Source organism: Pseudophryne corroboree (assembly GCF_028390025.1).
Source record: "Pseudophryne corroboree isolate aPseCor3 chromosome 3 unlocalized genomic scaffold, aPseCor3.hap2 SUPER_3_unloc_41, whole genome shotgun sequence".
Taxonomy (NCBI): Eukaryota; Metazoa; Chordata; class Amphibia; order Anura; family Myobatrachidae; genus Pseudophryne; species Pseudophryne corroboree.
In genome coordinates, this window is record NW_026967532.1 from 61,378 (window position 1) to 81,042 (window position 19,665).

The 19,665-nt window shown below is 48.1% G+C and overlaps 2 protein-coding genes across 4 annotated transcripts in view; both read left to right on the forward strand.

Annotated features, from left to right (window-relative positions):
• Positions 1–3,155: 3,155 nt before the first annotated feature.
• Positions 3,156–19,665, forward strand: part of LOC134984241 (oocyte zinc finger protein XlCOF29-like) — a 460,434-nt gene continuing 443,924 nt past the window's right edge. Inside the window, exons 1-6 of one of the 3 annotated variants that reach the window (XM_063949868.1) lie at positions 3,156–3,244; positions 6,435–6,513; positions 11,215–11,406; positions 11,858–11,975; positions 12,056–12,153; positions 12,251–12,449. In XM_063949868.1, coding sequence (XP_063805938.1) covers positions 6,436–6,513; positions 11,215–11,406; positions 11,858–11,975; positions 12,056–12,153; positions 12,251–12,445 — 681 coding nt within the window. In that variant the 5' untranslated portion in view covers positions 3,156–3,244; position 6,435 and the 3' untranslated portion in view covers positions 12,446–12,449. Of the gene's footprint in view, positions 3,245–6,052; positions 6,514–11,214; positions 11,407–11,857; positions 11,976–12,055; positions 12,154–12,250; positions 12,450–19,665 lie in introns of those variants that run through there. The other 2 variants (XM_063949866.1, XM_063949867.1) reach the window with 2 other exon arrangements.
• On the forward strand, positions 12,449–17,836 carry LOC134984236 (zinc finger protein OZF-like). Its single transcript, XM_063949861.1, has 2 exons — positions 12,449–12,890; positions 16,506–17,836. Exons 1-2 carry the CDS (start codon positions 12,608–12,610, stop codon positions 17,834–17,836), a joined length of 1,614 nt encoding a protein of 537 aa, XP_063805931.1. The 5' UTR covers positions 12,449–12,607.

Consider the following 19,665-nt stretch of genomic DNA (forward strand, 5'->3'; position numbering starts at 1 on the left):
GGACATTTCATGTTTCTTTGTTGAAACCGCTGATCCTGAATCGGTTTCATTCCGCACTTCCTCCAGCTCCCAAAGTTCAGACTCAACGGGGAGTCGAGTACGAGGTGGCCAAGATTTTGGACTCACGTTTCCGTTACGGTCAGTTACAATACCTCATTGACTGGAAGGGCTATGGTCCTGAAGAACGCTCTTGGACCAATGCCTCAGACGTCCATGCTCCTGCCTTGGTCCGAAATTTCCACGCAAAGTTTCCTTTAAAGCCTAAGAAGTGTCCTGGGGCCACTCCTAAAGGGGGGGGTGCTGTCACGATCCGGGTATCTGGACGCCATTACTTACCCTTCAGATGCCTCCTAAGGCTGGCTCAGCGTTCCAGGACCGGATCCCGCTGTTCCTGAGTTTCCACATGCAGAATGTCAGAGTGGTGATTTCATCAGCCGCGGCCTCCGCTGTGCCCGCGTGGTTAAATGTGCGCTTGTCAGTCTGGCGTCCCCTGTCTCCTGTGGCCGGCGTCGCCATTACTGTTTCAATTCTCACATGGATTACAAACCAAACTTCCCTCCAAGTGTCTGCATGGGCGCAGCCATCTTGGATTTTGTCATCTGATCATTTCCACCAATCTGCTGTCTGTATTGTTGACTTGCATAATTGCCTAGCCAACCCCTTCCTTGCTGCAGGTATAAGTAAGCTGTGCCTGAGCAAGGAAGGCGTCAGTGCTTTGGCTGTCTAACCTAGTTCCAGTTTGTCTCTCTCCTGTGGTTGTCTTCCAGGTTCCAGATCCTGTCTCCAGACTTCTGCTACAGAGACCCGCACCAGCATTCCATCTGCGGTGTAGCCTGACTCTCCGATCCATTCTGGACTCACCTGTTTCCAGCTCAAACAATCACCTGCTTCCAGCCCAGCTTCCAGCAGTGTACAGCTTCTCTTAAAGGGCCGGTGTCCTTTTCTGCGGTTTACCACTCTCCACCGGTATTATTATTTCACCGCTCTCAAACTCCAAACTTCATTATTATTTCATCGCTCTCAAGTTTGTTTATTATTTAACTGGTCCCAGCCAGTATCCACTCCGTATCAACAACAGTCTGGTTCCAGCCAGTATCCACAGCAGCCGTTTTATCTTCAGCAGTCCAGCCTTTCCTGGAACACCGGCTGGTACGATCCTGGGTTCTCTCCATTGCTACAGTCAGGCCTGGTAAGGACTTTCCAACTAGAAGATTATAAGAACTGTCTCACACTACCAGTGCCTGTGGCCCTTGCCACCCTGTAGTACCCAGGAATTGTATTTATCCTCTGTTGACTTTTATGTTTCCTTTTACTGCAGCTGTGTTACGGAGTTTGTCATAATAAACATCATTGACTTTTATCCTGGTTGTCGTGGTCACGCCTTCGGGCACTTATTCTACATGTTACTTACATGTCTAGGGGTCTGATACAACCTCCCAGGTTCCGTTACATCTCAGCCCCTACAACTGAGGCTGCCTCCCGTCAGCTCAGGCCCTCAGTTGTGACACCCTGTATAGGAGGATGCCCCAGGTCGCTCCCCCTGTACAGTAGGACAACACATGCCACTCCCCTGTATTTTAATACAGCTCCCCTGAATATTAATACAACATATGCCGCTCCACCTGTATAGTACAATGCCACAGGACACAACACCTGTAATGTCCCGTTTATAGAATTACAGTAACGGCGGGTTCTGCGCCACCTGAATCACGGTAATGGCGGGGACTGCGCCACCTGTATTACGGTAACAGCGGGGACTGCGCCACCTGTATTACGGTAACGGTGGGGTCTGCACCACCTGTATTGCGATAACGGCTGGGTCTTGCGCCACCTGTATTACGGTAACAACGTTGTCTGCGCCACCTGTATTACGATAACGGCGGGGTCTGAGCCACCTGTATTACGGTAACGGCGGGGTCTTGCGCAACCTGTATTACGGCAATGGTGGGGTCTGCGCTACCTCTATTATGGTAACTGTGGGGTCTGCGCCACCTGTATTACGGTAACGGCTGGGTCTTGTGCCACCTGTATTACGGTAACGACGGGGTCTGCGCCACCTGTATTACGGCAACGGCGGGGTCTGCACCACCTGTATTACGGTAACGGCGGGGTCTGAGCCACCAGTATTACGGTAATAGGGGGTCTGCTCTACCTTTATTACGGTAATGGGGGGGTCTGCACCACCTGTATTACGGTATCGGCGGGGTCTGCACCACCTGTATTACAGTAACGGCGGAGTCTGCACCACCTGTATTACGGTAACGGTGGGGTCTGCGCCACCTGTATTACGGTAACGGCTGGGTCTTGTGCCACCTGTATTACGGTAACGGTGGGGTCTGCGCCACCTGTATTACGGTATCGGCGGGGTCTGCACCACCTGTATTACGGTAACGGCGGGGTCTGAGCCACCAGTATTACGGTAATGGGGGGTCTGCGCTACCTTTATTACGGTAATGGGGGGTCTGCGCCACCTGTATTACGGTAACGGCGGGGTCTGCGACACCTGTATTACGGTAACGGCGGGGTCTGAGCCACCTGTATTACGGTAACGGCGGGGTCTTGTGCCACCTGTCTTACAGTAACGGCGGGGTCTGCGCCACCTGTATTACGGTGACGGCGGGGTCTGCGTCCCCTGTATTACGGTAATGGCGGGGTCTGCGCCACCTGTATTACGGTAACGCTGAGGTCTGTGCCACCTGTATTACAGTAAGAGGACACTAGAGTGTCAGCCACCTGTACAGGGATAATGCAGCACCAGAGGCTGCTCCAGCTGCACTATAACAAGGCACCAGAGGCTGCTCCCCTTGTAGTACAGAACCTGACACCAGAGCTGCTCAGCCTATAGAATAATAATAATAATATCATTACCTGCTGCCAGACACAGCAATGGCTGCTCTCTGCTCCTGCTGCCTTGTGGGAATGATAGAAGGTAGGCGGAGCTCAGACCAGGGGAAAATGGCCGCCGCTCCTGACGTCACTACACGGCCAGGGAACCTATTGTTGCTGCCGGACTGGTCTACAAGAAAATGGCCGCCGGCCTCCTGCACTCAGGACATGTATAGTAATAGTCATTACAGAGGGCGGGAGTGTGGGAGGGGAGGAACCAGTCACTAGGAATCAGCTTGTGCCAATCACTCTTTACTTCCGGCCTGTGCGTTCCACCTTACTTCCGGGCTGTGCGTTCCACATACAGGAAGTGAGTTTTCATCGACAGCTGCAGCCTCCCAGTGTCCGTGGAGATCAGGTAATGGCGTCTTACTATACTACTAGCCTGTGGTGTCCTGTTATTATTACTATACAGGGGGAGCAACCTGTGGTGTCCACTCCTGATATTTTTATTATACAGGGGGAGCAGCCTGTAGTGTCCTGTTATTGTTATACGGGGGAGCAGCCTGTGGTGTCCTGTTGTTATACGGGGGAGCAGCCTGTGGTGTCTTGTTATTATTAATATACAGGGGGAGCAGCCTGTGGTGTCCTGTTATTGTTATTATACAGTGGGAGCAGCCTGTGGTGTCCTGTTATTGTTATTATACAGTGGGAGCAGCCTGTGGTGTCCTGTTATTGTTATTATACAGGAGGAGCAGCCTGTGGTGTCCTGTTATTATTATTATACAGGCGGAGCGGAGCAGTCTGTGGTTTCATGTTATTATTATACAGGAGGAGCAGCCTGTGGTGTCCTGTTATTATTATTATACAGAAGGAGCAGCCTGTGGTGTCCTGTTATTATTATACAGGGGGAGCAGCTTGTGGTGTCTTGTTATTAATAATATACAGTGGGAGCAGCCTGTGGTGTCCTGTTATTGTTATTATACAAGGGGAGCAGCCTGTGGTGTCCTGTTATTGTTATTATACAGGAGGAGCAGCCTGTGGTGTCCTGTTATTATTATTATGTCAGCTGCAGAGCATTACTACACCACTGGCAGTGTGACCACTGCAGAGCATTACTCCACCACTGGCAGTGTGACAGCTGCAGAGCATTACTCCACCACTGGCAGTGTGACAGCTGCAGAGCATTACTAATAATTGGGGAATACCAGGTAGGCGCTCTATCCAAATGATGCAACCAAAACATAAAAACAATATAAACAGTAATATAGATCAAAACATATACTAATGGGTGTTACCCTGAGGTATATGATATCTCTGGTATACATGATATACACAATGAGTATACACAAAGGTATCACTGATAAAATCAATGTAAAAGGAAAACGCTGATCCTTCTACATCGGAGACTCTCAGAGGTTTTGTCAGTCTCTTATAGTAAATTAGCAGCGCACAGTGTGAGTGAGAAGAAATCCTCCAGCTCTTGAAAAAGCTGCCCGGTGTGCGGAGAAACGCGTTGAGGGCACAGAGAGAGGGATCGCTGATACTTGTAGTGCCCACAGAAGAAGATACAACCTCCAATAGCTGATGGTTCACCAATTGCCGGCAAATATGAAATGAACATCGTGGAGAGACTGCACCATGTGTTCCTCCCTATTCCGGGTAAGTCCAGACACTGTGCTGCTGATACAAACCTCACCCGTGCTGGGAGTACGAGACAGCGGCTCTGCGCATCCACATTGCACCGCACGACAGGGAACAGCTCATAGCAGACCGCGCCGCCCGCAGCTTCTTCACCCGGGCAAAGGGTGATACGGAGCGGGTCTGCAGTATCAACTTTGTGTCGCAAGGACTACCAACACTGGTGCAGTGACTACTGACCACCATCACATCTATACACATGTAACTCACTTTGTTGTTACACCGGAACTAAGCGGATGGACAATTACCATATAAAGGTCATTCTGGTTCAGGACACATTCCTGTATGGACCATATCAGCTGCAGGATTTCTTCTCACTCACACTGTGCGCTGCTAATTTACTATAAGAGACTGACAAATCCTCTGAGAGTCTCCTATGTAGAAGGATCAGCGTTTTCCTTTTACATTGATTTTATCAGTGATACCTTTGTGTATACTCATTGTGTATATCATTTATACCAGAGATATCATATACCTCAGGGTAACACCCATTAGTATATGTTTTGGTCTATATTACTGTTTATATTGTTTTTATTTTCTTGTGTGTAATAAACAGTGTTTTTAATTATGTTATGGCTGCATCATTTAGATAGAGCGCCTACCTGCTATTCCCCACATTTGTCTCTGTTTGAGGAGGCCGGCTACCCCTCTCCAGGTGGCTGCTAATCCTAAGGTGTATACCATCACAGACCTGCCCAGCGCCAACAGACCTTGTGTTTTCATGCTGTGTGCGCTGCCAACATCTGCACCCATGCAGCAAGTAGGGGAGGGCAGCATCTAGAAGCAGGCACAGAGCGGCACTTACTCCTCCAGGGGGCTCGCAGCAGCTCATCCTTCCTAGGCTGCAGAGGGTGTGGGTAGGAGGCAGGGGGCTGCGGGTCTAGCATGGCAGGAGCCTCTGGTATGGGAGGGCTGGGTTATAGCCTGCAGGCAGCTGGCACTGTACCCCGCTCGTGGCTGCTGCTGCTGATCCCGTCCGAGCCCCATCTCATGTTACTCCATGCGGCTGCTCCCCTTTCTGTCTCCTGCCGCCTTTCCCCTGTCTGTCTCCGGCTGCCTTTCCCCTGTCTGTCTCCGGCTGCCTTTCCCCTATCTGTGTCTTGCTGCCTTTCCCTGTCTGTCTCCTGCCGCCTTTCCCTGTCTGTCTCCGGCCGCCTTTCCCCTGTCTGTCTCCGGCCGCCTTTCCCCTGTCTGTCTCTGGCCGCCTTTCCCCTGTCTGTCTCTGGCCGCCTTTCCCCTGTCTGTCTCCGGCCGCCTTTCCCCTGTCTGTCTCCGTCCGCCTTTCCCCTGTCTGTCTCCGGCTGCCTTTCCCCTGTCTGTCTCTGGCTGCCTTTCCCCTGCCTGTCTCCTGCCTCCTTTCCCGTGCATGTCTCCTGCCACCACCCACCCTACAGCCTCATGCCAGTTTACTGCCACCCCCACCCTGCCGCCCCCCCCTGCCTGTCTCCAGCCGCCTTCCCCCTGCCTGTCTCCAGCCGCCTTCCCCCTGCCTGTCTCCTGCCACCCCTTGACTGTCTCCGGCCGACATTCCCTTGCCTGTCTCCTGCCGCCTTTCTCCTGCAACCTTTCCCCTGCTTGGCTCCTGCCGCTTTTCCAGGAGACCCTGTCCCTTCACAGTGTACTGAACATCAGCTAATTGTGACTCCACCCACAATAGCGCTACACTCTAGATCAGGCCCACTATGCAGTACAGCCTTATGGGGCTGGGTCACAGGAACCTCGGAGACACTGACCAGGACTCTATGGCTGTGGGGAAATAGGAGACTTAATGACCACTCTATTCCATATTTACTATGTTACATGTGCAATATGTTTTATGTATTATATTTATTCCAAAGAACTCCAGCTGTGAGGAACGGAGTCTTTATTACACATCACACCTTCTGTATTCTCTCTAATTCATCAAGGATGGACAAAGACAGGAGTCACAGGACTGAGAGGATAATAAATATCACCCTGGAGATCATTTACCTGCTGACTGGGGAGGTGAGTGGATCTGGGAGCGTCACAGTGAACTCAAATCTATAGTAATAATACAGGGACATGACTGGGGAGGTGAGAGGATCTGGGAGTGTCACAGTGAAATCACTAATATCTATAGTAATAATACAGGGACATGACTGGGGAGGCGAGAGGATCTGGGAGTGTCACAGTGACATCACTTTTATATCTATAGTAATAATAAAGGACATGACTGGGTAGGTGAGGGTAATGACATCACTTATATCTATAGTAATAATACAGGGACATGACTGGGGAGGTGAGAGGATCTGGGAACATCACTGTGACCTTTTATCTATAGCAATAATACAGGGACATGACTGGGGAGGTGAGTGTATCTGGGAGCATCACAGTGAACTCATATCTATAGTAATAATACAGGGACATGCCTGGGGAGGTGAGAGGATCTGGGAGTGTCACAGTAACATCACTTATGTCTATAGTAATACAGGGACATGACTGGGGAGGTGAGAGGATCTGGGAGTGTCACAGTGACATCACTTATATCTATAGTAATAATACAGGGACATGACTAGGGAGGTGACAGGATCTGGGAGCATCACTGTGACCTTATATTTCTAGTAATAATACCGGGACATGACTGGGTAGGTGAGAGGATCTGGGAGCATCATTGTGATCTTATAGCTATAGTAATAATACAGGGACATGACTGGGGAGGTGAGGGGATCTGGAAGCATCACTGTGACATCACTTATGTCTATAGTAATAATACAGGTATATGACTGGGGAGGTGAGGGGATCTGGGAGTGTCACATTGACATCACTTATATCTATAGTAATAATAAAGGGACATGACTGTGGAGGTGAGTGAATCTGGGAGCACCACTGTGACCTTATATCTATATTAATAATACGTATATGACTAGAGAGGTGAGTGGATCTGGGAGTGTCACAGTGACATCACTAATATCTATAGCAATACAGGGACATGACTGGGGAGGTGAGGGGATCTAGGAGACGCACAGTGACGCGACATATATAGTAATAATACAGGGACATGACTGGGGAGGTGAGGGGATCTGGGAGTGTCACTGTGACATCACTTATATCTAAACTAATAATACAGGGACATGACTGGGAAGGTGAGGAGATCTGGGAGCGTCACTGTGACATCACATATCTATCGTACTAATACAGGGACATGACTGGGGAGGTGAGGGGATCTGGGAGCGTCACAGTGACATCACTAATATCTGTAGTCATAATAGAGGGACGTGACTTGGGAGGTGAGGGAATCTGGGAGTGTCTCAGTGACCTAACTTATATCTATAGTAATAATACAGGGACATGACTGGGGAGGGTGAGGGGATCTGGGAGTGTCATAGTGACACACATCTATAGTAATAATACAGGGACATGACTGGGGAGTTGAGGGGATCTGGGATTGTCACTGTGACATCACTTATATCTCCTATATATTTGTCTTAATCTGTGACTCTGTGCTGTAACGCTGGGCGGAGTTACAGTGGTGGGTGGAGTTATTCAAATGAGTCACAGAACTGGGCAAATCTATAGGAGAGCAGCAGCAGAAGCAGATGGTATGGGCATGTCACAGGCAGGGGTGCATACCTCCCAGCTTTCTTCAGACAGGAGGGACACACACACACGCGCACACACACACACACAAAACACCACACACACACACACACACACAAAACACCACACGCGAAAAGGGGGCGTGGTCAACGAAAGGGGCGTGGCTTCACGGGAGGGTCCCTGTTTTCGTCAGTGAGGGGGCATGCCCAGCGCTCTGTGAGCTGCTGGCATGCCCCCAGGGGCAGATTATGAGTCTGGGGGGCCCAGGGCACTTAAGACAAGGGGCCCTATCTCATTGCTGAGCCTGCTGTGGGATTGGGGCGTGGCCTAATCACGCCCACGAAGCCACGCCCCCTTATGCAAATTCCAGGCATTTTTTTTTTTTTTATGGGATTTTGGCCCCTCAGCTAGAGGTAAATCCAGAGGAGGTGGTCGCTCCCCCCTACACACCCGCACAGGCAGAAGAAAGCAGGGAGACTGCTGCCTCCCTGCAACACCACAGACCTGCCGACACGCAGCAGCCTCCCTCCAACACCACAGACCTGCCGACACGTAGCAGCCTCCCTCCAACACCACAGACCTGCCGACACGCAGCAGCCTCCCTCCAACACCACAGACCTGCCGACACGCAGCAGCCTCCCTCCAACACCACAGACCTGCCGACACGCAGCAGCCTCCCTCCAACACCACAGACCTGCCGACACGCAGCAGCCTCCCTCCAACACCACTGACCTGCCGACACGCAGCAGCCTCCCTGCACCACCACAGACCTGCCGACACGCAGCAGCCTCCATGCACCACCACAGACATGCCGACACGCAGCAGCCTCCCTGCACCACCACATACCTGCCGACACGCAGCTGCCTCCCTGTAACACCACAGACCTGTTAAGGGGGCGTAGCCCCTTGCGACGGTGTGAAGAGCGCCCGTAGGGCGCGATGAAGCACCTAGTCTATTGTAATAATATGAGAACATGACTGGGGAGGTGAGGGGATCTGGGAGCGTCACTGTGAAGTCACATATCTATAGTAATAATACAGAAACATGACTGGGGAGGTGAGGGGATCTGGGAGAGGCGCAATGATGTCACATATCTATAGTAATAATACAAGGACATGACTGGGGAGGTAAGGTGACCTGGGAGTGGCACAGTGATGTCACTTTTATCTATTGTAATAATACAGAGATGTGACTGGGGAGGTGAGAGGATCTGGGAGCGTCACAGTGACGTCACTCATATCTATAGTAATAATACAGGGACATGACTGGGGAGGTGAGATCTTGGAGCGTCACAATGACCTCACTTATATCTGTAGCAATAATACAGAGATGTGACTGGGAGGGGCGAGGGGATCTCTGAGTGTCACAGTAATGTCACTTTTATCTTTAGTTATAATACAGGGATATGACTGGGGAGGTGAGGGAATCTGTGAGTGTCACAGTGACATCACTTATATCAATAGCAATAATACAGGGACATGACTGGGGAGGTTAGCGGATCTGGGAGCTATACAGTGACATGACTTTTATCTATATTAGTAATACAGGGACATGACTGAGAAGGTGTGGGGATCCGAGAGCATTACAGTGACGTCACTAATATCCATAGTCATAATACAGGGACATGACTGGGGAGGTGAGATGATTTAGAAGCGTCACTGTGAAGTCACTTATATCTATAGTAATAATACAGGGACATTAATGGGGAGGTGAGGGAGTATAGTAGCATAACTAACATCACTTATTTTTAGTAATACAGGGACATGACTGGGGAGGTGAGGGGATCTGGGAGAGTCACTGTGACATCACTTATATCTATAGTAATAATACAGGGACATGACTGGGGAGGTGAGGGGGATCTGGGAGCGTCACTGTGACTCACATCTATAGTAATAATACAGGGACATGACTGGGGAGTTGAGGGGATCTGGGATTGTCACTGTGACACCAATTATATCTATTGTAATACGAGAACATGACTGGGAAGGTGAGGGGATCTGGGAGCGTCACTGTGAAGTCACATATCTTTAGTAATAATACAGGGACATGACTGGGGAGGTGAGGGGATCTGGGAGAGGCGCAATTATGTCACATATCTATAGTAATAATACAAGGACATGACTGGGGAGGTAAGGTGATCTGGGTGTGGCACAGTGATGTCACTTATATCTATAGCAATAATACAGGGAGATGACTGGGGAGGTGAGGGAATCTGGGAGTTTCACAGTGACTTCACTTATATCTATAGTAATAATACAGGGACATGACTGGGGAGGTGAGGGAATCTGGGAGTTTCACAGTGACTTCACATATCTATAGTAATAATACAGGGACATGACTGGGGAGGTGAGGGGATCTGGGAGTGTCACAGTGACGTCACTCATATCTATAGTAATACAGGGACATGACTGGGGAGGTGGGGGGATCTGGAAGCATCACTGTGAAGTCACATATCTATAGTAATAATACAATGACATGACTGGGGAGGTGAGGGGATCTGGGAGCGTCACAATGACCTCACTTATATCTGTAGCAATAATACAGAGATGTGACTTGGTGGGGTGAGGGGATCTGGGAGCGTCACAGTAATGTCACTTTTATCTATAGTAATAATACAGGGATATGACTGGGGTGGTGAGGGAATCTGTGAGTGTCAAAGTGACATCACTTCTATCAATAGTAATAATACAGGGACATGACTGGGGAGGTGAGGGGATCTGGGAGCGTCAATGTGACATCACATATCTATAGTAATTATACAGGGCCATGACTGGGGAGGTTAGCGGATCTGGGAGCTATACAGTGACATTGCTTTTATCTATAGTAGTAATACAGGGACATGACTGAGAAGGTGAGGGGATCCGAGAGCATTACAGTGACGTCACTAATATCTATAGTCATAATACAGGGACATGACTGGGGAGGTGAAGGGATTTTGGAGCTTCATAGTGACGTCACTCATATCTATAGAAATAATACAGGGACATGACTGGGGAGGTGAGATGATTTAGAAGCATCACTGTGAAGTCACTTATACCTATAGTAATAATAAAGGGACATGCCTGGGGAGGTGAGGGGGGGGGTCTGGGAGTGTATATATTGATATTTGATGTCTCCTCCCTTACTCAGGATTACACAGTAGTGAAGAAGACATCCAATGAGTGTGAGATACTCAACAGCCATCCCTGTGTGTCAGGAGGTCTGAGTAGAACCCAGAGCCACATCCCAGTGCCTCCACCTGACTCACTAATACATGAGAGACCCAATGACCAAAAGATCCTGGAACTCACCAACAAGATCATTCAGCTGCTGACTGGAGAGGTGACTGCTGGGAATGGGGCATTATGCAGTAACACCAGGAATGTGTCTGGGTGATGACTGGAGAGGTGACTGCTGGGAATGGGGCATTATACAGTAACACCAGGGGATGTGTCTGGGTGATGACTGGAGAGGTGACTGCTGGGAATGGGACATTATACAGTAACACCGGGGGATGTGTCTGGGTGATGACTGGAGAGGTGACTGCTGGGAATGGGACATTATACAGTAACACCAGGGGATGTGTCTGGGTGATGACTGGAGAGATGACTGCTGGGAATGGGGCATTTTTCAGTAACACCAGGGGATGTGTCTGGGTGATGACTGGAGAGGTGACTCCTGGGAATGGTACCTTATACAGTAACACCAGAGGACGTGTCTGGGTGATGACTGTATCACTCTGTGTCAGGTTCCTATAAGGTGTCATGATGTCACTGTCTATGTCTCCATGCAGGAGGGGGAGTATATAGAGGAACACAGGGGTCTGTACAAGGACGTGATGATGGAGAATCACCGGCCCCTCACATCTCTGGATAAGAGGAGACTGTCATGTATTGTACAGGGGAGAGCAGGTATGGGGGCCCCCTATATACACACATCATCTGATAATCACATATATACACTGTACTCAGTCACTGTGTGTCTCCTACAGAAGGACCCAGTAACCGAGATATCTCAGAGAGATGTCCCCGTCCTCTGTATACCCAGGACTGTACAGAGGAGTATCACAGGATCCCACAGGAGGATCAGGTAGGTGGGCTATAGGGTCTCCCCAATAAACCAAAGTGACTGTCACTATATTTGTGTAGAGGAGCTGTGTGTCATTATATTTGTCTTGTTTACATAGGGTGAAGCCCAATTAAATAATATTAAAATCAAAGATACAGAGGGAGAAGAAGAGACGTATGTGACTGATATAAAGGCAGAAGATATAGAGGGAGAAGAAGAGACGTATGTGACTGATATAAAGGCAAAAGACATAGATGGAGAAGAAGAGACATATGTGACTGATATAAAGGCAGAAGATATAGAGGGAGAATAAGAGACGTATGTGACTGATATAAAGGCAGAAGATATAGAGGGAGAAGAAGAGACGTATGTGACTGATATAAAGGCAGAAGATATAGAGGGAGAAGAAGAGACGTATGTGACTGATATAAAGGCAGAAGATATAGATGGAGAAGAAGAGACGTATGTGACTGATATGAAAGCAGAAGATATAGATGGAGAAGAAGAGACGTATGTGACTGATATGAAGGCAGAAGATACAGAGGGAGAAGAAGAGACGTATGTGACTGATATAAAGGCAGAAGATATAGAAGGAGAAGAGATGTACGTGACTGATATGAAGGCAGAAGATACAGAGGGAGAAGAAGAGACATATGTGACTGATATAGAGACAGAAGATACAGAGGTAGAAGAAGAGACGTATGTGAGGGGTGATCAGCAGTGTAAGGAGGAGGAGATCCCTACAGATATCAGCACAGGTGAGTAATAAACACTTATTATAGAAGAGAGTCACATATTCTCCTTCCTCAGTCACTACATCAATCTCTTATCCTACACCCTCCTCTGTCAGTACAAATTAATGAGGAATTTGTTTTTTCCCAGTATGGAGTCAGGAGCCATCACCTCTATTATACTCCTGCTCTCACCCTCACATCATGTCACTGTGTGTTACCATCCCAGAGATCTGACCAGTCTCTTCCCCACACTCTCTAGGGTATATTGTACATCAGGAGCCATCAGCCCCTATTATACTCCAGCTCTCCGCCTCACATCATGTCACTGTGTGTTAGGTGTATCATACATCAGGAGCCATCAGCCCCTATTATACTCCTGCTCTCCCCCTCACATCATGTCACTGTGTGTTACCAGCCCAGAGATCTGACCAGTCTCCTCCCCACACTCTCTGGTATATCTCATACATCAGGAGCCATCAGCCCCTATTATACTTCTGCTCTCCCACTCACATCATGTCACTGTGTGTTACCAGCCCAGAGATCTGACCAGTCTCCTCCCCACACTCTCTGGTGTATCTCATACATCAGGAGCCATCAGCCCCTATTATACTCCTGCTCTCCTTCTCACATCATGTCACTGTGTTATACCAGCCCAGAGATCTGACCAGTCTCCTCCCCACACTCAAAATTGGGCGCTAATGTTTAAATCAAATGCTAGCTGCACGTTCCTGGGGCCTGGTTCGTAAGCCACCAATTGATTATAACAAGACAAAACGAATTGGAACAGCGCTTAGCATTTAATTAAAGCTTTTTTTTTTATATTATTTTACTATAAAATTGAATAAAAATAAAAATAAAAGAATTATATAATTTATACAATTACCGGCCGGATTTCTTGTTTTTAGCAATCAATACATGACACAATTAATATATATAAAATACATAACTGTTGTACACAGCGAGAAAATTCCTCCTGAAGATATATATTTTTGTGCACAACAGGATATACTCCACTAATTAAGAGAAAAACTACTTTAATGACAGTTATGACTTGGCAGGCGTCCCTGCACTTATGATTTGCCCAATACTGTCCGTTTGGTTTAAGGAAAAGGATTTGGAAAGATATTGTCCACTTTGTCCTTCCTTTAAACAGCAGAATATAAAGGCAGTCTCTGTGTAAAATGTGGGGGAGTTCAAATAACGGACTGTCCATGTATCAGCATAACGACATATCTCACAGCTATTTGTATTAAGCTGAAATTAAGATACTCTCTTCAGCTTAATACAAATAGCTGTGAGATATGTCGTTATGCTGATACATGGACAGTCCGTTATTTGAACTCCCCCACATTTTACACAGAGACTGCCTTTATATTCTGCTGTTTAAAGGAAGGACAAAGTGGACAATATCTTTCCAAACATTGTGCTGCCATCTGCATTTTCAGGACAGCCTGGAACGATTTGGTAATTAAGGAGGTAATTTACCAAATCCTTTTCCTTAAACCAAACGGACAGTATTGGGCAAATCATAAGTGCAGGGACGCCTGCCAAGTCATAACTGTCATTAAAGTAGTTTTTCTCTTAATTAGTGGAGTATATCCTGTTGTGCACAAAAATATATATCTTCAGGAGGAATTTTCTCGCTGTGTACAACAGTTATGTATTTTATATATATTAATTGTGTCATGTATTGATTGCTAAAAACAAGAAATCCGGCCGGTAATTGTATAAATTATATAATTCTTTTATTTTTATTTTTATTCAATTTTATAGTAAAATAATATAAAAAAAAGCTTTAATTAAATGCTAAGCGCTGTTTCAATTCGTTTTGTCCTCCCCACACTCTCTGGTGTATCTCATACATCAGGAGCCTTCAACCACTATTATACTCCTGCTCTCTCCTTCACATCATGTCACTGTGTTACCAGCCCAGAGATCTGACCAGTCTCCTCCCAACACTCTCTGGTCTAACCCTCCCTCCCCCACAGCCTAACCCTCCCTGGGGGATGCCTAACCCCCCCTACACGCTGCCTAACCATTCCTCCCCCACAGCCTGTTCCTATCCCTACCCAGCGGTGCTAACCCTTCTCCCTGAAGCCTAACCCTAACTCTCCCTCCCCCACAACCGAACCCGCCCTCCCCCATAGCATAACCCTCCCCGGGGGGTGCCTAACCCCCCCTATCCGCAGCCTATCTCCCTCACAGCCTAACCCTCCCCTGGGGATGCCTAACACCCCCTACCTGCAGCCTAATCCTCCCTCCCCAACAGCCTGTCCCTAACCCTCCCCAGTGGTACTAACCCTTCTTCCTGCAGTCTAAACCTAGCCCTCCCTCCCCCACAACCTGTCCCTAACCCTCCCCAGTGGTGCTAAGCCTTACCCTTCTCTCTGCAGCCTAACCCTCCCTCCCCCACAGCCTAGCCCCCCCACCCTAGCAGCCTAACCCTATCCCTCTCTGGGGATGCCTAACTCTAAATCCCCACCTACCCACAGCCTAACCCTAACCATCTCACCCCTGCAGCCAAAAGCACCTCCAAGTCAGGTGACCAGAATACAGCCTGTGGCTTCAGCAGCATTGCTAGGCTGCGGCAGTAAACGCTGCCCGGAGTAAGCGTAGCCAGCGGCTTTAGGGCAGTAGGAGTGGGGTGACTTAATGGATTGGGTCTTGGTCCCAGCGGCGGCTGAGAGCTCTCAGGTAGGGTAGATAAATAGCCACTTAGTGAGGAGAGCTCCAGAAAGCACGTCTGGATGGACCACACCCCTATTATTTATTATTTTATATACTAACAGGGGTGACAGGTGTGGTACATCCCTGCAAAGGCAGATCCAATCTCTTTCTCATCAGACTCTGCTGTCTTCCCTGCACTCTCACTCAGATGTTCACTGCTGCCAGTAGCACACGTATGAGAAGCAGAAGTATGGCGGCAGCTGTATAGATTCTGATATGTAATTCTCTGTATCATACTTACCATACACACATCGTCCTTATTACTATTGAGAGAATAGAGGTAAGACACTGATGATGGGGTGTAACAGTGTATTATAACCTAGCAGATGATGATGATGATTACAGGGTATTATATGGTGTATTGCATGTAAAGTACCTTGTTCCACACCTACTCTGCTGTAGCAATATACCTTATATAAGGGTGAGTAACACATGTTCAGGCTTACCAGCATATGAGCACACACATAAAGGAATACTACCTTACTAATGCTTCCAGGAGTAACGTTAGGAGACATTTCTCTGATCCATCAGCTCATATGACTGATGTTATTGTTCATCTAGAATCTCCAATTCATACGATATGTTCCCCATCCATTGTTTTATATTGGTGCTGACATAGGACTTGGCAAGTGACTACATCTCCATTTATACTTCATGGTTAGTTACCAGTACAAGAGAGAGAGGTATATCTAAGTCTTATTATAATATTATATTTGTTATTGTGAGTATTCTCAGGAGGGTGGACACAATGATTGAGACACAATATTATAAAGCCTTCATTAAAAGTTATGTTTTATTATACACACACATTTACAATTAAGTGTCTCAGAGAGTCGTCTTTTCCTATTGTTTACAAGATTAATATTGTTACAGAAAATGTCACATTTCCATAATGTACTTTATTACCAGCAGATGGACACACAAGCAGGAATATCTCAGAAGGACATCTAATGTTATCCCCGGATTGTGACATAAATGATAATGACAGTAGACAGGATTCTCCAGGAGATAACCCCATTACCCCAATTATACATCCAGCTCGATCAGCTGGTCCCTCTGATCCTGGGAAATGTTCTCCTGATCACTCTGATATTGGTGCATCTGTTACAGCTCTGACAGTAGATACAGTGTTTCCATGTTCTATAGATGCCAAATGTTTTACACAGAACACAAAGCTTATTACCCATCAGGCAGCTAAGGCAGGTGAGAAGCCATTTCCATGTTCTGAGTGTGGGAAATGTTTTGCACGGAAATCGCATCTTGTTATACATCAGAGAAGTCACACTGGTGAGAGGCCATATTCTTGCTCTGAGTGTGGGAAATGTTTTTCCCAGAAATCACATCTTGTTCTACATCAGAGAAGTCACACAGATGAGAGGCCGTTTTCTTGCTCTGAGTGTGGGAAATGTTTTTCCCAGAAATCACATCTTGTTCTACATCAGAGAAGTCACACAGATGAGAGGCCGTTTTCTTGCTCTGAGTGTGGGAAATGTTTTAGATGGAAATCACAACTTGTTACACATCACAGAAGTCACACAGGTGAGAAGCCATTTTCTTGCTCTGAGTGTGGGAAACATTGTTTAAATAAATCACATCTTGTTATACATCAGAGAAGTCACATAGGTGAGAAGCCATTTTCTTGCTCTGAATGCGGGAAATGTTTTTCCCAGAAATCATATCTTGTTATACATCAGAGAAGTCACACAGGTGAGAAGCCATTTTCTTGCTCCGAGTGTGGGAAATGTTTTAGATGGAAATCACAACTTGTTACACATCACAGAAGTCACACAGGTGAGAAGCCATTTTCTTGCTCTGAGTGTGGGAAACATTGTTTAAATAAATCACATCTTGTTATACATCAGAGAAGTCACACGGGTGAGAAGCCATTTTCTTGCTCTGAATGCGGTAAATGTTTTTCCCAGAATTCACCACTTGTTACACATCAGCGAAGTCACACAGGTGAGAAGCCATTTTCTTGCTCTGAGTGCGGGAAATATTTTTCCCAGAAATCATATCTTGTTATACATCAGGGAAGTCACACAGGTGAGAAGCCATTTTCTTGCTCTGAGTGTGGGAAATGTTTTAGATGGAAATCACAACTTGTTACACATCACAGAAGTCACACAGGTGAGAAGCCATTTTCTTGCTCTGAGTGTGGGAAACATTGTTTAAATAAATCACATCTTGTTATACATCACAGAAGTCACACAGGTGAGATGCCATTTCCATACTCTGAGAAATAAATCGGCACTTGTTGCACACATTAGACATCACTCAGGTGAGGAACCATTTTAATCTTCTGGAGTATACTCCTCATTGCCATGCATTGTTCTTCAAAGTTCTTATCCTATCTCCTATGCTTTTTGCAATATACATGTTACCACTGGGTGAAATAATCAGGTGTCATGCCCTCATCTACCACTGCTATGCAGATGACCTGTCTTTTGATCCAGGTACTGAGAAACCAGTACCAATCCTAAATGGTTGTCTAGCTGAGCTCCAGGTGTGGGTGATGCCAGTTGGCTGTGACTCAGTCCTGGTGAAACAGGTCCTTATGATAGAAGCTCACCAATAAACGGCAGGGCTACAACTCAGCTTTACTACCAACCAGACGCCACATAACACCCATTCTCTGTTCCCTCCACCGGCTGCCTGTAAGATGGTGACTGTTACATAATCTTACTGACTCTCCCAGCCCTACATGACCAGGGTCCAAGGTACCAGAAGCAGCTTCTGACTCCTTACTGTCCTACTTGCTTCCATCTGCAGATGGACTGTTACCAGCAATACCAAGAAACCCCAAGCAGTGCTGAGATGTCAGAGGGGAGACAGGGTGGGTGGCACTATTGCTGTATCGGTGGCACTGTCTGGGTAATATTATCCCCAAGCAGAGCTGAGGGGGTACTCAGGGTGGCTGGCAGTAGTGGGGACTGCAGGAGGCAGTGTATGTGTGAGAATCTTGTCCTCAAGCAGAGTTAAGGTGTCAGAGGGGGAGACAAGGTGGTGAAAGTAGTGGAAAGGAGACAGGGCGGATGGCAGTAGTGAGCGGAGACAGGGTGGGTGGCAGTAGTTGGGGGAGACAGGGTGGTGGCAGTAGTGGGGGAGACAGGGTGAGTGGCAGTAGTGGAAGGAGACAGGGCGGTGACAGTAGTGGGGGAGACAGGGCAGTGGCAGTAGTGGGGGGAGAGGGTGGGTAGCAGTGTGGGGGAGGCAGGGCGAATGGCATTAGTGGAGGGAGGCAGGGCGGTGGCAGTAGTGGGTGTAGACAGGGCGGTGGCAGTAGTGTGGGGGGAGATGGTGGGTAGCAGTAGTGGGGGAGACAGAGCAGTGGCAGTAGTGGGGGAAGACAAGGCGGTGGCAGTAGTGTGGGGGAGTCAGAGCGGTAGCAGTAGTGGGGGGAGACAGGGTGGGTAGCAGTAGTGGGGGAGACAGGGCGGTGGCAGTAGTGGGGGAAGACAGGGCGGTGGCAGTAGTGGGGGCAGACAGGGTGGGTAGCAGTAGTGGGGGAAGACAGGGCGGTGGCAGTAGTGGGGAAATACAGGGTGGGTAGCAGTAGTGGGGGGAGACAGGGCGAGTGGCATTTGTGGAGGAAGGCAGGGTGGTGGTAGTAGTGGGGGAAGACAAGGCGGTGGCAGTAGTGGGGGGGAGATAGGGCGGGTGGCAGTAATGGGGGAGACAGGGCAGGTGGCAGTGGTGGGGGAGACACGTGGTGGATGGCAGTAGTGGGGGGGAGACAGGATGGGTGGGAATAGGTGTTTAAACAAGATGGGTAGCAGTAGTGGGGGGAGACAGGGCAGTGGTAGTAGTGGGGGTAGGCGGGGTGGGTGGCAGTAGTGGGGGGAGACAGGGCGGGTGGCAGTAGTGGGGGTAGACAGGGCAGGTGACAGTAGTTGGAGGAGACAGGGCAGTGGCAGTAGTGGGGGGTGACTGGGCGGATGGTCGCAGTACAGTACCAGGGGCTGCTGGAGACAGTAACGAGGTGTATGGGTCCTGCACAGAACCAGTTGATAATTAGACTTGATGATTATGCTTCCTTATTTCTAATTAATCCCTTGTATGTGTTACTGTTATT